At 38.6% G+C, this 13,987-nt stretch overlaps 1 protein-coding gene across 6 annotated transcripts in view; it reads left to right on the forward strand.

The window, feature by feature from the left end:
* Positions 1-2,272: 2,272 nt before the first annotated feature.
* Positions 2,273-13,987, forward strand: part of LRRC28 (leucine rich repeat containing 28) — a 54,666-nt gene continuing 42,951 nt past the window's right edge. The window contains exons 1-6 of one of the 6 annotated variants that reach the window (XM_065076691.1): positions 2,373-2,431; positions 5,063-5,291; positions 9,381-9,421; positions 11,182-11,282; positions 12,064-12,101; positions 12,854-12,991. In XM_065076691.1, coding sequence (XP_064932763.1) covers positions 11,260-11,282; positions 12,064-12,101; positions 12,854-12,991 — 199 coding nt within the window. In that variant the 5' untranslated portion in view covers positions 2,373-2,431; positions 5,063-5,291; positions 9,381-9,421; positions 11,182-11,259. The other 5 variants (XM_065076692.1, XM_065076688.1, XM_065076689.1 and 2 more) reach the window with 5 other exon arrangements.

Here is a 13,987-nt window from a genome sequence, read left to right on the forward strand (position 1 = left end):
TGAAGAAAGCTGAAACTGCATCTGTTGGTCATTGGATTGATCTGTTGATTCCTTGTGCCTAGAAGGCTCCTCCAACCCTGTGGACCTCTCTGTACCAGGTATAACTGCATGAGCATTGTGTTTAGTGATGTATTTTTGCTTCACTATAATTCTCAGGATCCAGTCATGTCCAAGAAGGCCCATCTTATACTGCTAGTTAACACACTAAAGAGCAAAGGTTAAAAACATTTGCTAAGTATCCAGCCTTAAAGGAGAAACACTCTTTCCCTGTCATGCATCAGTCACACTAAAATTTCCTGCTGCTAAAATCTGACCTTTAATTGCTCAGTGAATATTTTTATCATAATCCAAATTTACAAAGTCTAATTTAATGCACATGATTCAATATAAGTGGTATCCACAGTACTGGGTGGAAAAGACTCACCCAGGATTATCAGGGAGGCTGAATCTCAGAGTGCTCAAAACTCAAATTCAGAAGCTCAGTAAGACACTGGATTTCTGTGAAACTGAGAGCTAGGAAGCTTTTCACAAAAACCTCAATAATTTCTTCATGTTTCACTCGGAAAACAAAAGAAAATGGTTGCATAAAGCTTTACTATCCAAAGGTATTTCCAGTTGCATTTTCCCACAGTTGTTAGTCCCAAATAGTTACCTTGTGCAATAAATCTGATAATGTATCATAATCTCTTTTTATTCACGCTACATACACCCAGCTTGTATAGGTTTGGCACAAAAAACAGATCACGGGTAGAGCTGTGCCCATTAGCTCCAGTTACTGGACTTGTTCCAGTGAACTGATGAAGGTGGATGGGTCTTCAAGACACTGGCAACTGCAAACCTCTTAACTAGATCTACTTCTTCAAGTTGCACTTCAGAACAAGTTTTATTAGTTTCTCTATACAGGCACAGATGAGATCAGCCGTCCTTTCGAGTGAGCTGTAAATTTCAAGCCCCTCCATTACTTGCTCTCAAAAGCACAAAATTAAGAACTAAACTGGGGAAAAAACACTATAAACCTACTTAGCAAAGGGTCTCACTTGTTCAATGGTAATGACGTGGCAACCATGAGGCAAGCGTTCTCCTTCACAGAAGATCAGATTCCGATGCTCCCTGCTCTGCTTATCATTTTTAGCCTTGTGACTACACAGGCAAGACTGCACACCTGTGCTGTGCAGGATTGGAGCTTCAGAGATCAGCTTTCAGATCTGAGAGGGAGCAGCGCTTTTTAGAAACACTACACAGAATTTGCATGATGCAAGCCTGAGAGATCGTGATGGAATCGGTTAAGGAAAAAAAAATCAGATTGGGAATGAATGAGTGTGATGATTGCAGGCTATCTGAGACAATAAAGAGAGAATGCTGAGTGACTGCTTCAGGAGGAAAGATGTAAGAGAAAGTGATGTGTGAACATTCAAATCACATTAGAGATTAGAAGAAATGGCTTCTGCAAGGTATTGATCTTCTACATTCAGCTTCTTGGTTCCCCTGCAGACCTGCTTTATGAATCTTGTTAAGACAAGTTTATGTTAGTCTGCGGGAACTAGAGAGAGGATTTCTCCAGCTGGGATTCCTTTTTTTAAGCAGCTGGAAGAGCTAATATTCAGCAAAGAACATTTCGTTCCCTTTAATGTTAAATATTCTGAATATGAGGGAGGTTTCTGTCATTAGAGTACTGACATAACACAAACAAGACCTTCCCCAGGATAGGATTTATGTATTGGGTCATCTCAATAGCTGTGAATAAATGTACATTTAAAGTGAAAACCAGGTGAACAGCACATAAGTAAATATGCTTCAATACTGTTTCAATAGCCAACTATCACGGGTAAAAATAGTCATGCTGGACAGGTTGGGGTGTAGGCAGGATTGCCTGAGTGTCTCCAGTAGCTGTTAACAAATAAATAAAAGGCCATCTTAGTTGCACCAAAATTTAACTAGGAGGCTGGTCTCTGACCACCACAAATTTCAGCTGCAAGTGATGTTCTGTTAAGTTGAGATAACTGCTGTTAGCTCCGGACCTGTGCAAAGGCCTGGGAAGGCACAGTGAGCCTGCAGGTCTCCCCACGGACAGCCTCCGACACAGCAGCCGCCGCGCCGCTCCACCCCGCCACCCCGACCCACGGCAGGCGGCGAGCGAGGCGCTGAGGTGGGGCGCCCTCTCATTGGCTGACAGCTGAGGGGACGCACGTTTGGGAGGGAAGTTAACTTGTGATTGGATGGTGGGCGTCCAACTGCTTTGTGATTGGATGGGAGGCGGGATGCAAGTGGTGAGTGGGCGGTGTCGTGGCGGGGCGCGAGGTCGGGCGGCGTCTCGCGAGAATCCCGTGGCGGCCGCGGGTCTCGCGCGGCTGCGGCCGCCCCGCCCCCGGGCGCTTGGGCTGGCGGCGCCGCCGAGCGAAGGCGATCGCGGCTCTGCGCTCCGGCGGCGCTGGTGAGTGACCCTTCCCCGGGCGGATCGGGGTCTGGGGCTGTGTGGCGTTGCCTCTCCTGCATTGTCCCCTGCTGTCTGCTCGTTGGACCGCGCGGCCACGGCTCCTTCTCCGTGAGGGGCTGTGAGTCTGCGGCAGCCCCCCGCACTGAGGCCCTGTGCTCCCCGCTGCTCTCCGGCCCGCACTTGAGGCGCGGGGGCGGCCTCCCGCCGCCTCCTCAGCCCTCACAGGCCTCACACACAGGCCGCTTCCCCCGCATCCACCCGTGACCTACCGGCCTCTCACAGGGAGCACCGAGCGGGGCTGCCCCGCCTCACAGACTCGTTCTCTTGTGCCCCGCGGTTCCTCCAAGTTCTCATCCCACCAGCAACACCTCTTGGCCGGGGGTCTGGGGGTTCTGAGCCTCCCGGTGCCAGCCCTTTGCCTATCTCACAGAGCCTCTGCTCAGTGTGGGCGCATTCCTGCCTTCTCCCCGCGCTGTGGAACGGTGGGTTTCTCCCCTGAATGGCCCGACTCGTCATAGGGCCATCATCGCTGGGTGTATCTGTCCCCATCTTCCCGTTTCCCTTTCCTTGCAGACTGGGATTGTCTCCCTCTCTGCTAGTACTGTGTCTCGTCTCTGGCAAACCAGATTATGTGGAGAGAAAAAGTTTGGCTGGTGGTGGAAGGGAGTGGGAGGGTTTTCCTTTGAAGTAAGAGCCAACATAGAGTTGGGTATGACTGGACTTTGCATTTATGGACTTGCACATTTGTGTATTCATGTGTGCCATGGCTGAGTCTGGTCCAGGTGGCATGTGGGGTCACAGCTCTGAAGAGAAGTCCACACGTGCAGAACACCTGAAAAGGGTCTCTGAACAAATTGGAAGGCTATTAAATGTTTATGTGTTTTTTGTGACTTCACAGCTTTTCATTAAAAAATATTCAAGGGGAAAGATCAACTTTACTATTTCTTGTATTGCAGCAATTAGTTTTCAAGTACTCTTGGACTATGCACATTAAAAATTCTGATGCTTTTCCTTGAGTTATTTTAATGCTGATCGCATATCTGGAGTCTGGAGTTGTGGCTTAATTTCATTTATGTGTTGAACTGAGGGAGCTTTAGTGTTGCTAGTGCCCAGGGTCAGCAGTGTGTGTACCCTGTCTTCTTACAATAGCTAATGAAAGCAGTTGTTATAGCAATGGTTCTTCTCATATAAATACTGTATAACCAAAGTCACACTGATACTTCCTAATCTTATGTAGGATTCTCAACAGGGTAATAATTTGATTACAAAACCGATATTAGCATAGCTTGAATTTGGGATACCTCAAAACTAGAAAAGGTGTGCAGAATATTACATCTAAGTTGTGATTAGTAGTGCTTATAGGACTCTTAAGAAAATAAATGCTGTATTCTCACAGAAGGACATAGATCACTGGTGAAAGCTGCTTATCTGCAAATCAAGAGAATTACTGAAACTGATAAAGTAGTTTGGTTTACAGGTACGGTCCAGTTGTGAATTTTCAGCTTGGTAAGGAGTTCTGTTTACAATTACTACTGTGTAATCACATAGGATTCCTGTTCATAACTCAGTATATTCTCTTCCAATATCTGTTGTGATTAGGAATCTCTCCTTCAGTAAAGGAATTAATTAAAATAGGAAATGCTATTGGTAGAAAGCAGTTACAGTTCTTCACCTTTTGTTAATGGAAATTAATTTACGCATGAGTCTGTAGCAAACTGGTAACTTTGAGTTAATAAGTAGTCTGCATTTATTATGTTCTCCTGACTTCTGAGACAGTTGAAAATATGGAGCATTGTTGTGGGTATCTAAATCTAGACAACATAATAATAAGTAGAATTTTGGTTATACATGGATAAAAGCTAAAGTCTGATTTCAGATACAAGTTAATTTTTAATTTGTCTACATACTTTTGTTGCCTGGTTTTGAAACTGTCAGTTAAAGCCTGACATTTAATTCTCGTTACTAAAAATAAAACCAGAAAGAGCTGAAGATCTGTCACATCTAGCTCTTTATAAATTTCCTTGCTGTATGTTTCAGATTTCTCATATATTTATTATTTTAAAAAGGCCTCACTGGCTGTCCATCCCCAATATCTCTTCCAACTGATGAATTCTTCCAGTAGTTTTCCATGGGAAAGCCTAACAAACTTTCATTGCATTTTGTCATTCTGGCTTAAAAGCTACACGAAAACGTTTCAGTCATCTGAAGATAAGAATTCTTCTAATAGTGCGTTTTTCTTATCTGTGGATTCTTCTTTTAGCACACTTCACAGAATAGATGTAGGAGATCATTAATGGTTAGTTAGAGGTTGTTTGTTTGTTTTGTGTTTTCCTTGTGGCAACTTTGACAAAATATCTGAAAGACCCATGGAAAATATATTTGAAAGAAATCATTATGAATACCGTAAGATCTTGTCAGTCAGACAACATGCTAAAACTTCATGCAGAAAATAGTCAAAGACTTGAGTATAACATGCTGTGGATGTTCTGGGTACCTTATATATTGGCTGGCACAAGTGTGTTCAGATAAATTATCACATAGTATGTAATAACTAACTTTCTGCAAAGAATGCATGGCATACACCTTGATAACATTGTGGGTTTTTTTAAATCTCTTTTTGTCTCCTAGAAATGGCTATGCTTTCAGAAGATGCAATGCACTAGATGTTGTGCTTGGAACAAGATTAGTCATGGCATCAGAACTATGTAAAACAATCTCTGAAGCAAAACTGGAAAGGCACAAGAACTTGTTCTTAAATTACCGAAATCTCCATCACTTTCCTTTGGAGTTACTGAAAGATGAGGGGCTGCAGTACTTGGAGAGACTTTATATGAAAAGAAATTCCCTGACCACATTGGTACGACATCCTCTTTATTGTAAAGTTTACTGTCTGTATGTTTTGATTTTTGGAACAGAAAACACCCATAATTTTTAAAAATAATAATCTTATAGCAAATCTGATCCTGAATCATGCCATCCATTGTGAAATATGAGTATTTGGTTGTATTGTATTTGAACTTGCATAGCTAATGTAGAGTATAATAAATGAAAGTTTATGACATTTTACGTTACCCATTTGAAGCTCTTTGAATATCTGCTGGGTGTTTTATTGTGAGGTTTCCTGTTTGTTTTTAACTGCTATAAATTTTGCTCGTGTCAATGGTCAGGACTTTCTACTGTTAGGTGATAAAATGCAGTCTAGTCTATATTCCTTCATTAAGCTAAACAACTTTTACCTTGATGTGTTGCTTATTCTAAAGACCTTGTCAATCACAGGGTATGATTCGAAGCTTACTGTCAAGGTGCAAGTGAAAACTTGTATCTGTGAGCTGCTTTGACAGGAGAACAGTTAGTTTCAGGCTTGTGGGGTTTTCTGTTGTGTTTTTTTGTTTTGTTATTTTTCTCTGAACTACACAAATTCTCACCCTGAATTAATGTTGCGACCACAGAATTCGGTGTAGGGTAGTTAAATAACTGCATGAGACATTCTGAGCTGGTAAGACTCTTATAAAAAGAGAGTCAAAACTTGCCACTGCCAGTAGGCTCAGGTCTCCAACTAATTCAGGTTTGTGATGGGTTGTGTTTTTTTTTTCCTTGGGCTCTTCCATGATATGTTAAGTAAAATAATAGTGCAGAAGAGCTGGAGTGTCTGACTACTTAAAATTCACTTTTCCTAGGAAGCACTGACAAAAAAAAAAAAAATTCTAGTACTCCAGTTCAATGAATTGTTTTTAAAGCTTTGACAATGATATATTTGAATTCCTCAATAAGGGTTTTACTTCATGGGCCAAAAGCTGAAAGGATTCTGATGATTTTATGCCTTTTCTTCATCTTGAATGAGTCACTTAAGTTTGCATGTACTGTAGAGAATTATTTTGGCCTTTTTGTTTTGGGCAAGTCCTTTGCTTATTGATTTAATAGCAGGGTAGGATTCATGGTTACAAATTAAAACTACTTGCAAAAATAACCAAAGACTGTAAGCAGTTCTGCTTTGACACTTTGTGAAATTCAGTGATTATACAGTGGTGTAAGGTTCACAAAGTTTGCACTGCTCAAAAGATGAAACAATAATGAAAGTTTTGCATATCACTTTTCTGCAAGTAGATGTTAGAACCTAGCTTGGTTTTTCTCAAAGCAATTATAAAATAGAAATCAACTGTTACCTGAGAAACTAGTTATTGAGAGGAAAAATTAACTAAAAACCATAGATATTGTTAAAGCATAAGCCAGAGCAAAGATTGAGTTTGGGCTTTCATATTTAAGAACAACCTGTGAAAACTGGAAAAGAACCTAGAAAGCAGCAACAAGGGATTTTTAGAGAACAAGCCCTATGAGAGAAGGTGGAGGGATTTAGGTTAATTCCTCTTGCAAAAAGAGAAGACGAAGAGGAAAAATTAAAATAGGAGGAATGTAGGAGAGCAGAAATCATCACAATTTTTGCAAAGCAGTATTTTAATGGTAATTTTTTTTTTAAATTTCCAATGATGGTAGGACAAGTTACACTCTCAGTATGAAAGAAGTATAAAATAAGTTACGTTGTGGCAGGAGGTGGGTGAATCATCTGAGAATAGTTGAAAACAAATAAGTTACTGAAGGAAGGTGTATTCCATCCACTGAGACTTTTTGAAAGAGAAAATGTACCAGTTTCTTTGAGGGGTGGTCCTGTGTGAGAAAAATAATTTTAATGTCTCTTTCAGCCTTGTGCTTCTTTGCTTCTGTGCAAGATTATGAGCATTAGCTCATCAATAAATACTTTAAATTGTATATGGATTATTAACAATCATCAAAACTACGCCCGCACCATATTTCTTTAAAGTTAGGTGGTGCTTTCCTCCCACCATTTCATTCCTTCGGAGTTCTGAAAAATGTTGACTAAATCAGCTTTTGTTCTTTGCTCTTCTAAAATGACTCTAGTCCTCGACAGATGGCTCCTATGAAAATGTCTGGAATAGTTATTCTGACACAATTTACATATACCTTGCCTAAGAATAATTTTGGTTTTGTCTTCATTGGTAAGATGGAATTGATAGAGGGCTAAGGCATAATGAATTGATCAAGAAGCTGTGTAGTGCATCTGGATCCCAGCATCAAGTTTTCCAACTACTCCTCATTAGTGTTTGACTAATAGAATGTTAGCCTTGTAGTAGTCCTGTCTCCCTGTGTATTAAAAAGAAATGGGAGTTTGCACTGTCACAAACATGATCTAGCCATATCAAAGAACAATTGTTCTTGATTTACAAACTCACAATATGCAATAGTGTCCTGTTCAGACACAGCAGGCTCACTTTTTGAAAACTGTCCAGTAGGTGTGAGGGTGAGGCAAGGTTTATTAAACTGGTGACAGAATTGGTGATTCATTTATCATCATTGTTGTTGTCATGTCACCAGTAGAGACCAGAATTAGTCTTACCTCTCAATAGATGGATCATGTATGATTTGGGGTTTTTTAATCTTAATTTCATTGTAGGATGTTCTGTTGAGCAACTTTGTATCAGATCCATTGGTTTTGTGGTACTCAAGAAGATAAGCAGTATTTCTATTATAGACTGACTAAACTGTAAAATTGTGTCTCTCCTGCGTTTAGCTATCTTAGAATATGCAGTGGTTAAAGTAAGAATAAGAGCATAACCTTCATGTATAGTGTGAAAATAGTTTGTGATTTGAATTAGTATTCCTGTTCTAATAAAGTGTTTAGGATGACAGTGAATTGTTTTTTCACATACCCTCTCTGTTTTTTAAATTAAAGCTTGAATTTTGTATGTTGCAGCCTTTGCATATTTCCCAACTTAAGCTTTTATCATTGACCAAGTAAAATTCTGTGCAGAGGAGATAAATGTACGGCAGCAAACCTTCCAGTAGGTGGCAACAGTGGATTAGTTAATAGCCTGGTTCTTTGGTCTTGACGTCAAGGGATTCATTTACTGAGCCATCATTTGCTGCTCCATAGTTAAAACTGTTTTTTGCACTTGGATCTGTGATGTGGCATGTTTGCTACATGAGAATATTATGCCTTCACTTTTTCAGGTTAGCATATGCCTTCATAATAAGTTTATAAGTACAAAGTTAAGTATTTTAGATTATAATATACCCTAAACTTGCATTACAGTGAAAATTGCTATTTTTTTTTTTTACCAGGAAATTGACCATGTGACCAAGCTGCTTTTAAATTTCATTTGTCTCTGCATACATGTGTATTGTAAAAACTTTTTTCAATAAAACATATCTATGCTAAAAGTAGGTTTCTTAAGCAATAAAACCATCTTAACCTTGAATAACTTTGAGTGTGGTTACCAACATATAATCTGAAACTTGTGAAGTTGATTTTGTGATATATGTTCATGGTCATAAGTGCCATCAAGAAACAATTGCAGCTAGGGATCAGTTAGCAGTTAGAAAATGCTATGCATGTTAATATGGAAATCTAGTTTGATGGATTCAGCACTTCCGGCTTGGTGGTAATTGATTAAGCTACGCAAAGTTTGTAGGTCATTTCCCAACTTAGCATCATTATGAAATAAAATATATCATGGTTAGACATCTTGTATAGTTCTTGTTCTGCTTTAAGTCTGTAAAGACTGCAGCCTCTTAGCAGTCTCTTAGCTTCAACTAAATCAATTAAATATTTTCAAATCTAAGGTTTTGATGATCTGTCTTTTCAGCCTCAGAAGTCTGACTACCCTTTGTTTGAGGACATGTTAATGTCATGTCTAGGTTGTAGTTCTGTTTCAGTAGTGAATTGCTCACCTTTGACATATCCCAGATTACACTGACGGAGAATGTGGGGGGATGTGGAAATAGGGTGTTCTATACAAGCTCCTTGTTGCCATTTTTTTCTGTGACTAGCTGCTGACATGTTTTAGTGTGGTTATTAAAACTACTTGGGTACACGATATGTGTGTGTCTGTTTTTTGGTTTAAAACCTAAAAAATCTCTAACTCTTTTTCAGCCAGAAAACCTTGCACAGAAGCTTCCAAACCTCGTGGAATTGTGAGTTTGTGTAGGACTTCTAATATATTTTTATTATGCTGATACATCTTAAAATAATTCTAGAACATATTGCTTGTACATAACCTACCTCTTTAAGTGTGAAGGGTTTACTTTAGAGGTCAAGAAAGGGTTGTGTTTTTTTTTTAAGGAGGCATATTCAGATGTATTTAGTCCCATATTAATTTTTTTTTGTAATTTCTTGTTTATTGCATAACAAGAACTGTTATACAAATGTCTACACTGCTAAAGGAAAAAAATACTTGCTCCCCAACTCCTGTGTCACTGTTGTCAGCCTGATAAGTACCAGAACCTGCAAATGCAATGGTCTGATGGTTGTGGCAGAGCCAGAGTAACAGGTTGCTGCCTCAAGCCCCTTTCTAGTTGCACATTTCCACCCCAGTTACTAGGGATATTGTGATCTCAGCCTTACTGGTTGTAGTAATAAGGTTTTATTTTTTCAACTCAAGTCACAAATTGTCAAGTAGGAGCACAAATGAGCAAGTAAGGGTAGTACCTATTTAATCATGATTGCTGTAGGGAGAGTGGTTTCTCCAATCTTGTCCGAAGAATGGATGTCACATGAACTGTAATATTTTGGCGATTAAGGTGTAAGCCCCTGAGTCAATGTCTTCTTCCCTCCTCTTTTTCTCCTTGTAAGTTAACTGTTTCCTTGTATGGCAGTATTGGCAGTGGGAGGGCTAAAAGGGACAACCTCCCTTTCAGTCGAGTAAGTGATGAACCATGGATTCTGTTTATTTAATTGAAAGCTCCAAAGAGGAGGAGGTGTATATCTGAGCAGTCTAATGCATTCAACTTTCTGATCTTGTCATCTTAATTTGGCCCTTGAAACCACACCTTTCTAGTACACGCGACCACAGTATAATTGAACCGGTTTGTAGGTCACTGCAGTCGCTGGCTTGCTTAAGAGGCAGTTTTGTCTCATCATGCCCAAGTCTTGAGAGTATGTTTATGCTCTGAAGCAGTAAAATAAATATTTTTGTATTTGATATACCTAGTATTTAATAATTTGCCATGGGGCATCAGGAAATCTCCCTGTTATCTGATGGTGTCTTCAGGAAAACCTGTGTAAGTTTCAGCTTAAAATAATCTCTCACAAACACTGAATTGTAGGAGTCAAACCTAATTATTTGAGGTTCAGCAAGCTTAGTTGAACCACCATTATTGCACACATTCTGGTGGTCTAGAGAGAACTGCAGTGGGCCTGTGGTTTGTGTAGCTCTAATAGTACAAGTCAATTCCTGATTAGACAATAAGAGATGTTTTGTTGGCTGAGAGGAGACCACAAAATCAAGATTTATTTAAAGAATAATTAGTTATAGTAGCTTTAAATTTTGAAAGACAAACTTAACTGATTTTCTGTTTCCTGAAAGTTACATCCTTAGCAATTTCACTATATATTTTTAAAAACTTCACTATTGTCTGTGTTTCTTTGTATATTGTGCCCCTCATACTGGGATATTAGGTGTAGTTCTTTAGACCTTTTTTTTTTTTTTGTAGCTTGAGTGAAATAGTTCACAAGTATTTTCAGGAGCTGTGGCTGGAATAAGTAGGATAATTTTCAAACTGAGGTGTATATATAAGGATTTCTACAAACTATCTGCTATTCTTACGTTTGTTACATTTTTAATAAACTTTAAATGTTTGTAATTTGTTGAAGGAGAGAAAGAGAAGGGTCAGATGCTTCATGCAGTTGAAACGTTCATGTGTCTTTTTTGTTCTGCCTCTATCTCACCAAAAAGACAGGCTCCTACTTTTGGAAATGCTGTTTGAATAGAATGGAAAAAAATATGCTGTGCAAATAATTTCCAGGTGTGCCTATGCCTAAGCAATTGGACATTGGGTACGCAGTTTACCTTTACAATTAGATATCAATATTTGAAAATTTTGTTATTCTTACTTTCTACAAGACCGGTTTATTAATTTAAGCAATGTTGCTTGAAAACTAAATTGTGTGAAATCGAAGAATAAAGTTACTTGTAGAACTGGAAGTGCTCCAGCAGAGGGTGCTGAATATTCTTAGTGAGAGATCTGGCCACCCTCCCTACCAACCTAAATGACCATGTGCAAGACTGGGTTTTTCTTTTGAAAAATGTACCCTAGGCTTGAAAAATCCACCTGCAGTGGGTAGATCATGTGCTTGTTTCTTCAGTCAATAAAGATGTGAGAGTTTGTATGCAGGGGAAAATGTTGGTAATTGTATAACTTGTTTGGGTTTAGGTTTTTTTTTTTCCTTGCCCAGCATTTAGTGTGGAATAACCTGATAAATCAAATATGGTTCATTCTGGTTATTCAATCTGCTTTATTCATATTCCTTCTTGTTTTTCTCTCATGGCTCTCAAAACTGAAGCCCATCATTATTGTAATTGTGTATGTTTTGTTTTAAATAATTGTATGTAATTCTCTTTTATTTTTATGCTAATCATTTAATAATCTAAGTGAAACTGAAGTACCTATTCATTGCCAGTTTATACAGTTTCCACAGCTTTTGTGGTTATAGAGAGGAGTGGCTTTGAGGGTGCTCTTTCAGTCTGAAATTGGATATTTTGCAAACTGATTATGTAGCAAAAGTCCTTGAGGGTAACAGGTGGTGTCCTCTCCTTTTTTTTTTCTCCTCCCCCCAGGTACCTTCATTCAAATAACATAGTTGTTGTACCTGAAGGTAAGTAATCTACCAGCTCACAATAAGTGGCAGGAATCATGAAATATTCATTTTTCTTCTTTGAAGAGGCCTATTTTTCTTTATTTTCTCATAAAACATTAAAGATTTTCATGCAAAATATACCAGTGTAGTTCTTAGTCAATAATATCCTTGTTTATGCTATGTTAAATTATTTTAATGAATTCTCAAATGCACCTAAATGCTGTTTGCTTCAGTTCTAATTGCAGCAAGTGAAAAGGCTAAACGGCACTAATCTACAGAAACAAATATCCAGAGTGTCTTCTACTTTCAGCCATTTAGCACACAGAATGCTCTGCTGCTTTGGATCGTGACACATTTGAAACCTGAAGTATCAGGAACTTGTACTAGTTTCCCTTCCTTGCCTTAATTGTAGAGTTATGTGCCCAACTTCAGGAAAGTATTTTAAACTCTTTCTGAGTATATAAATTGGATAGACTCAAAGCAAAGGAATGGAAAAAGTTATTTCAGAGCAGAATCATCTGAGGAGAATCTAGAATTGGGAGTATTCTGTACATCATTTTTTTTTCCTCCCTGTCTCACTGCCGGCCGTACTCTTTGTTAGATAAGTGTTTCCACAAACTGTCATTCAGTTGTGAGACCGGCTTTAATACATGAAAATCTGCTCAGACATAGGTGTTAGGTGCTTTGGTTTTTTTATCCTCTCATAGTCTTACTAAGATTTTAACATTACCTTTGGGTCACATTCATGTTTTAATCTGTTCTCTCACAAGCCATTGGCTCCCTCGTTAAACTGCAGTTTCTGGACCTAAGCGATAATGCCCTCGAAATTGTGTGTCCAGAGATTGGCCGCCTGAGATCTTTACGTCATCTTCGTTTGGCTAACAACCAGCTGAAATATTTACCTGCAGGTAAGTACAAATGCGGGAGGGATTACAGCAATGACAAATTCCGTTCCAACTTGATTTGCATAGTGATCTGCTCTACGTTTATTCATATCTTAGGACTGAAGCATGGTACAAGTTGTGTTTAAAGGCTAGGCAGGCGTTGTCATTGTATGTGTTGTACTAAATATACTCTGTAGTTAGAAAAAAGCCACATTGTATGTACTTAAGGTAAAGAAAAGTCCTGAAAAATGCTTCCAAAGTGGGGGAAAAAAATGTATCTATTCAACAGTCTTGGCCATTGTCTCAAGAAAATATTGAACTTCCTTGAGAAGACACAAAATGCCAGTGACAACTGCCATTATGATAAAATGATGCTTCTTCCAATTTTCCAGAATATAAAGGATTCCAGTCCTTCCTTTCTTTTTGCCCAGCAGCCTCGTTCTTGTATTTTCAAAAAGACACATGTCTAGTAGGTTTGCCTATGGCAGTTCTACCTCACTATGACAGTAAATAACAAATGTTTGTCTTGCTAGTTTATAATAAAAAAGCAAAATTTATTCAAAATAAATGTGACAGAAAGAAAAAGTTGTCCATAGGCAGATTTTGATTTTTTTTTTTTTTCCTTCTAAGTACTTTGATAAGCAGACATAACTGATTATTCTTCTCTCATTTGCCTTATATCTTTCCAGATAAGATGATGGTGAATTTTAATTTTTTTTTGTTTTTATTTTTTAATCTTCCTATGGCATATTTGCATCCTCTGATCTGCAGAGATCTAAGGCAAGCACTTCAAAAAACTGGTCTAACTTAATCTAACAGGATTAGCTTTTGGCTCTAATTTTAACTAACTTCTCAATGTGACCTTCATGTGCTGGAAGTTGACATTGCTTATGCTCAAGGAGTACATTGCAATTGCTTCTTCAAGTTTTGGGTACAGAAGTCTAGCTGTTCTTTCCTTGGTACTTTTCTAGGCATAATAAGCTTAATAAGAATGAGTGAAAGGATGATTATGATTAAAAA

Source organism: Columba livia, chromosome 11, assembly GCF_036013475.1.
Source record: "Columba livia isolate bColLiv1 breed racing homer chromosome 11, bColLiv1.pat.W.v2, whole genome shotgun sequence".
NCBI classification, from domain to species: domain Eukaryota; kingdom Metazoa; phylum Chordata; class Aves; order Columbiformes; family Columbidae; genus Columba; species Columba livia.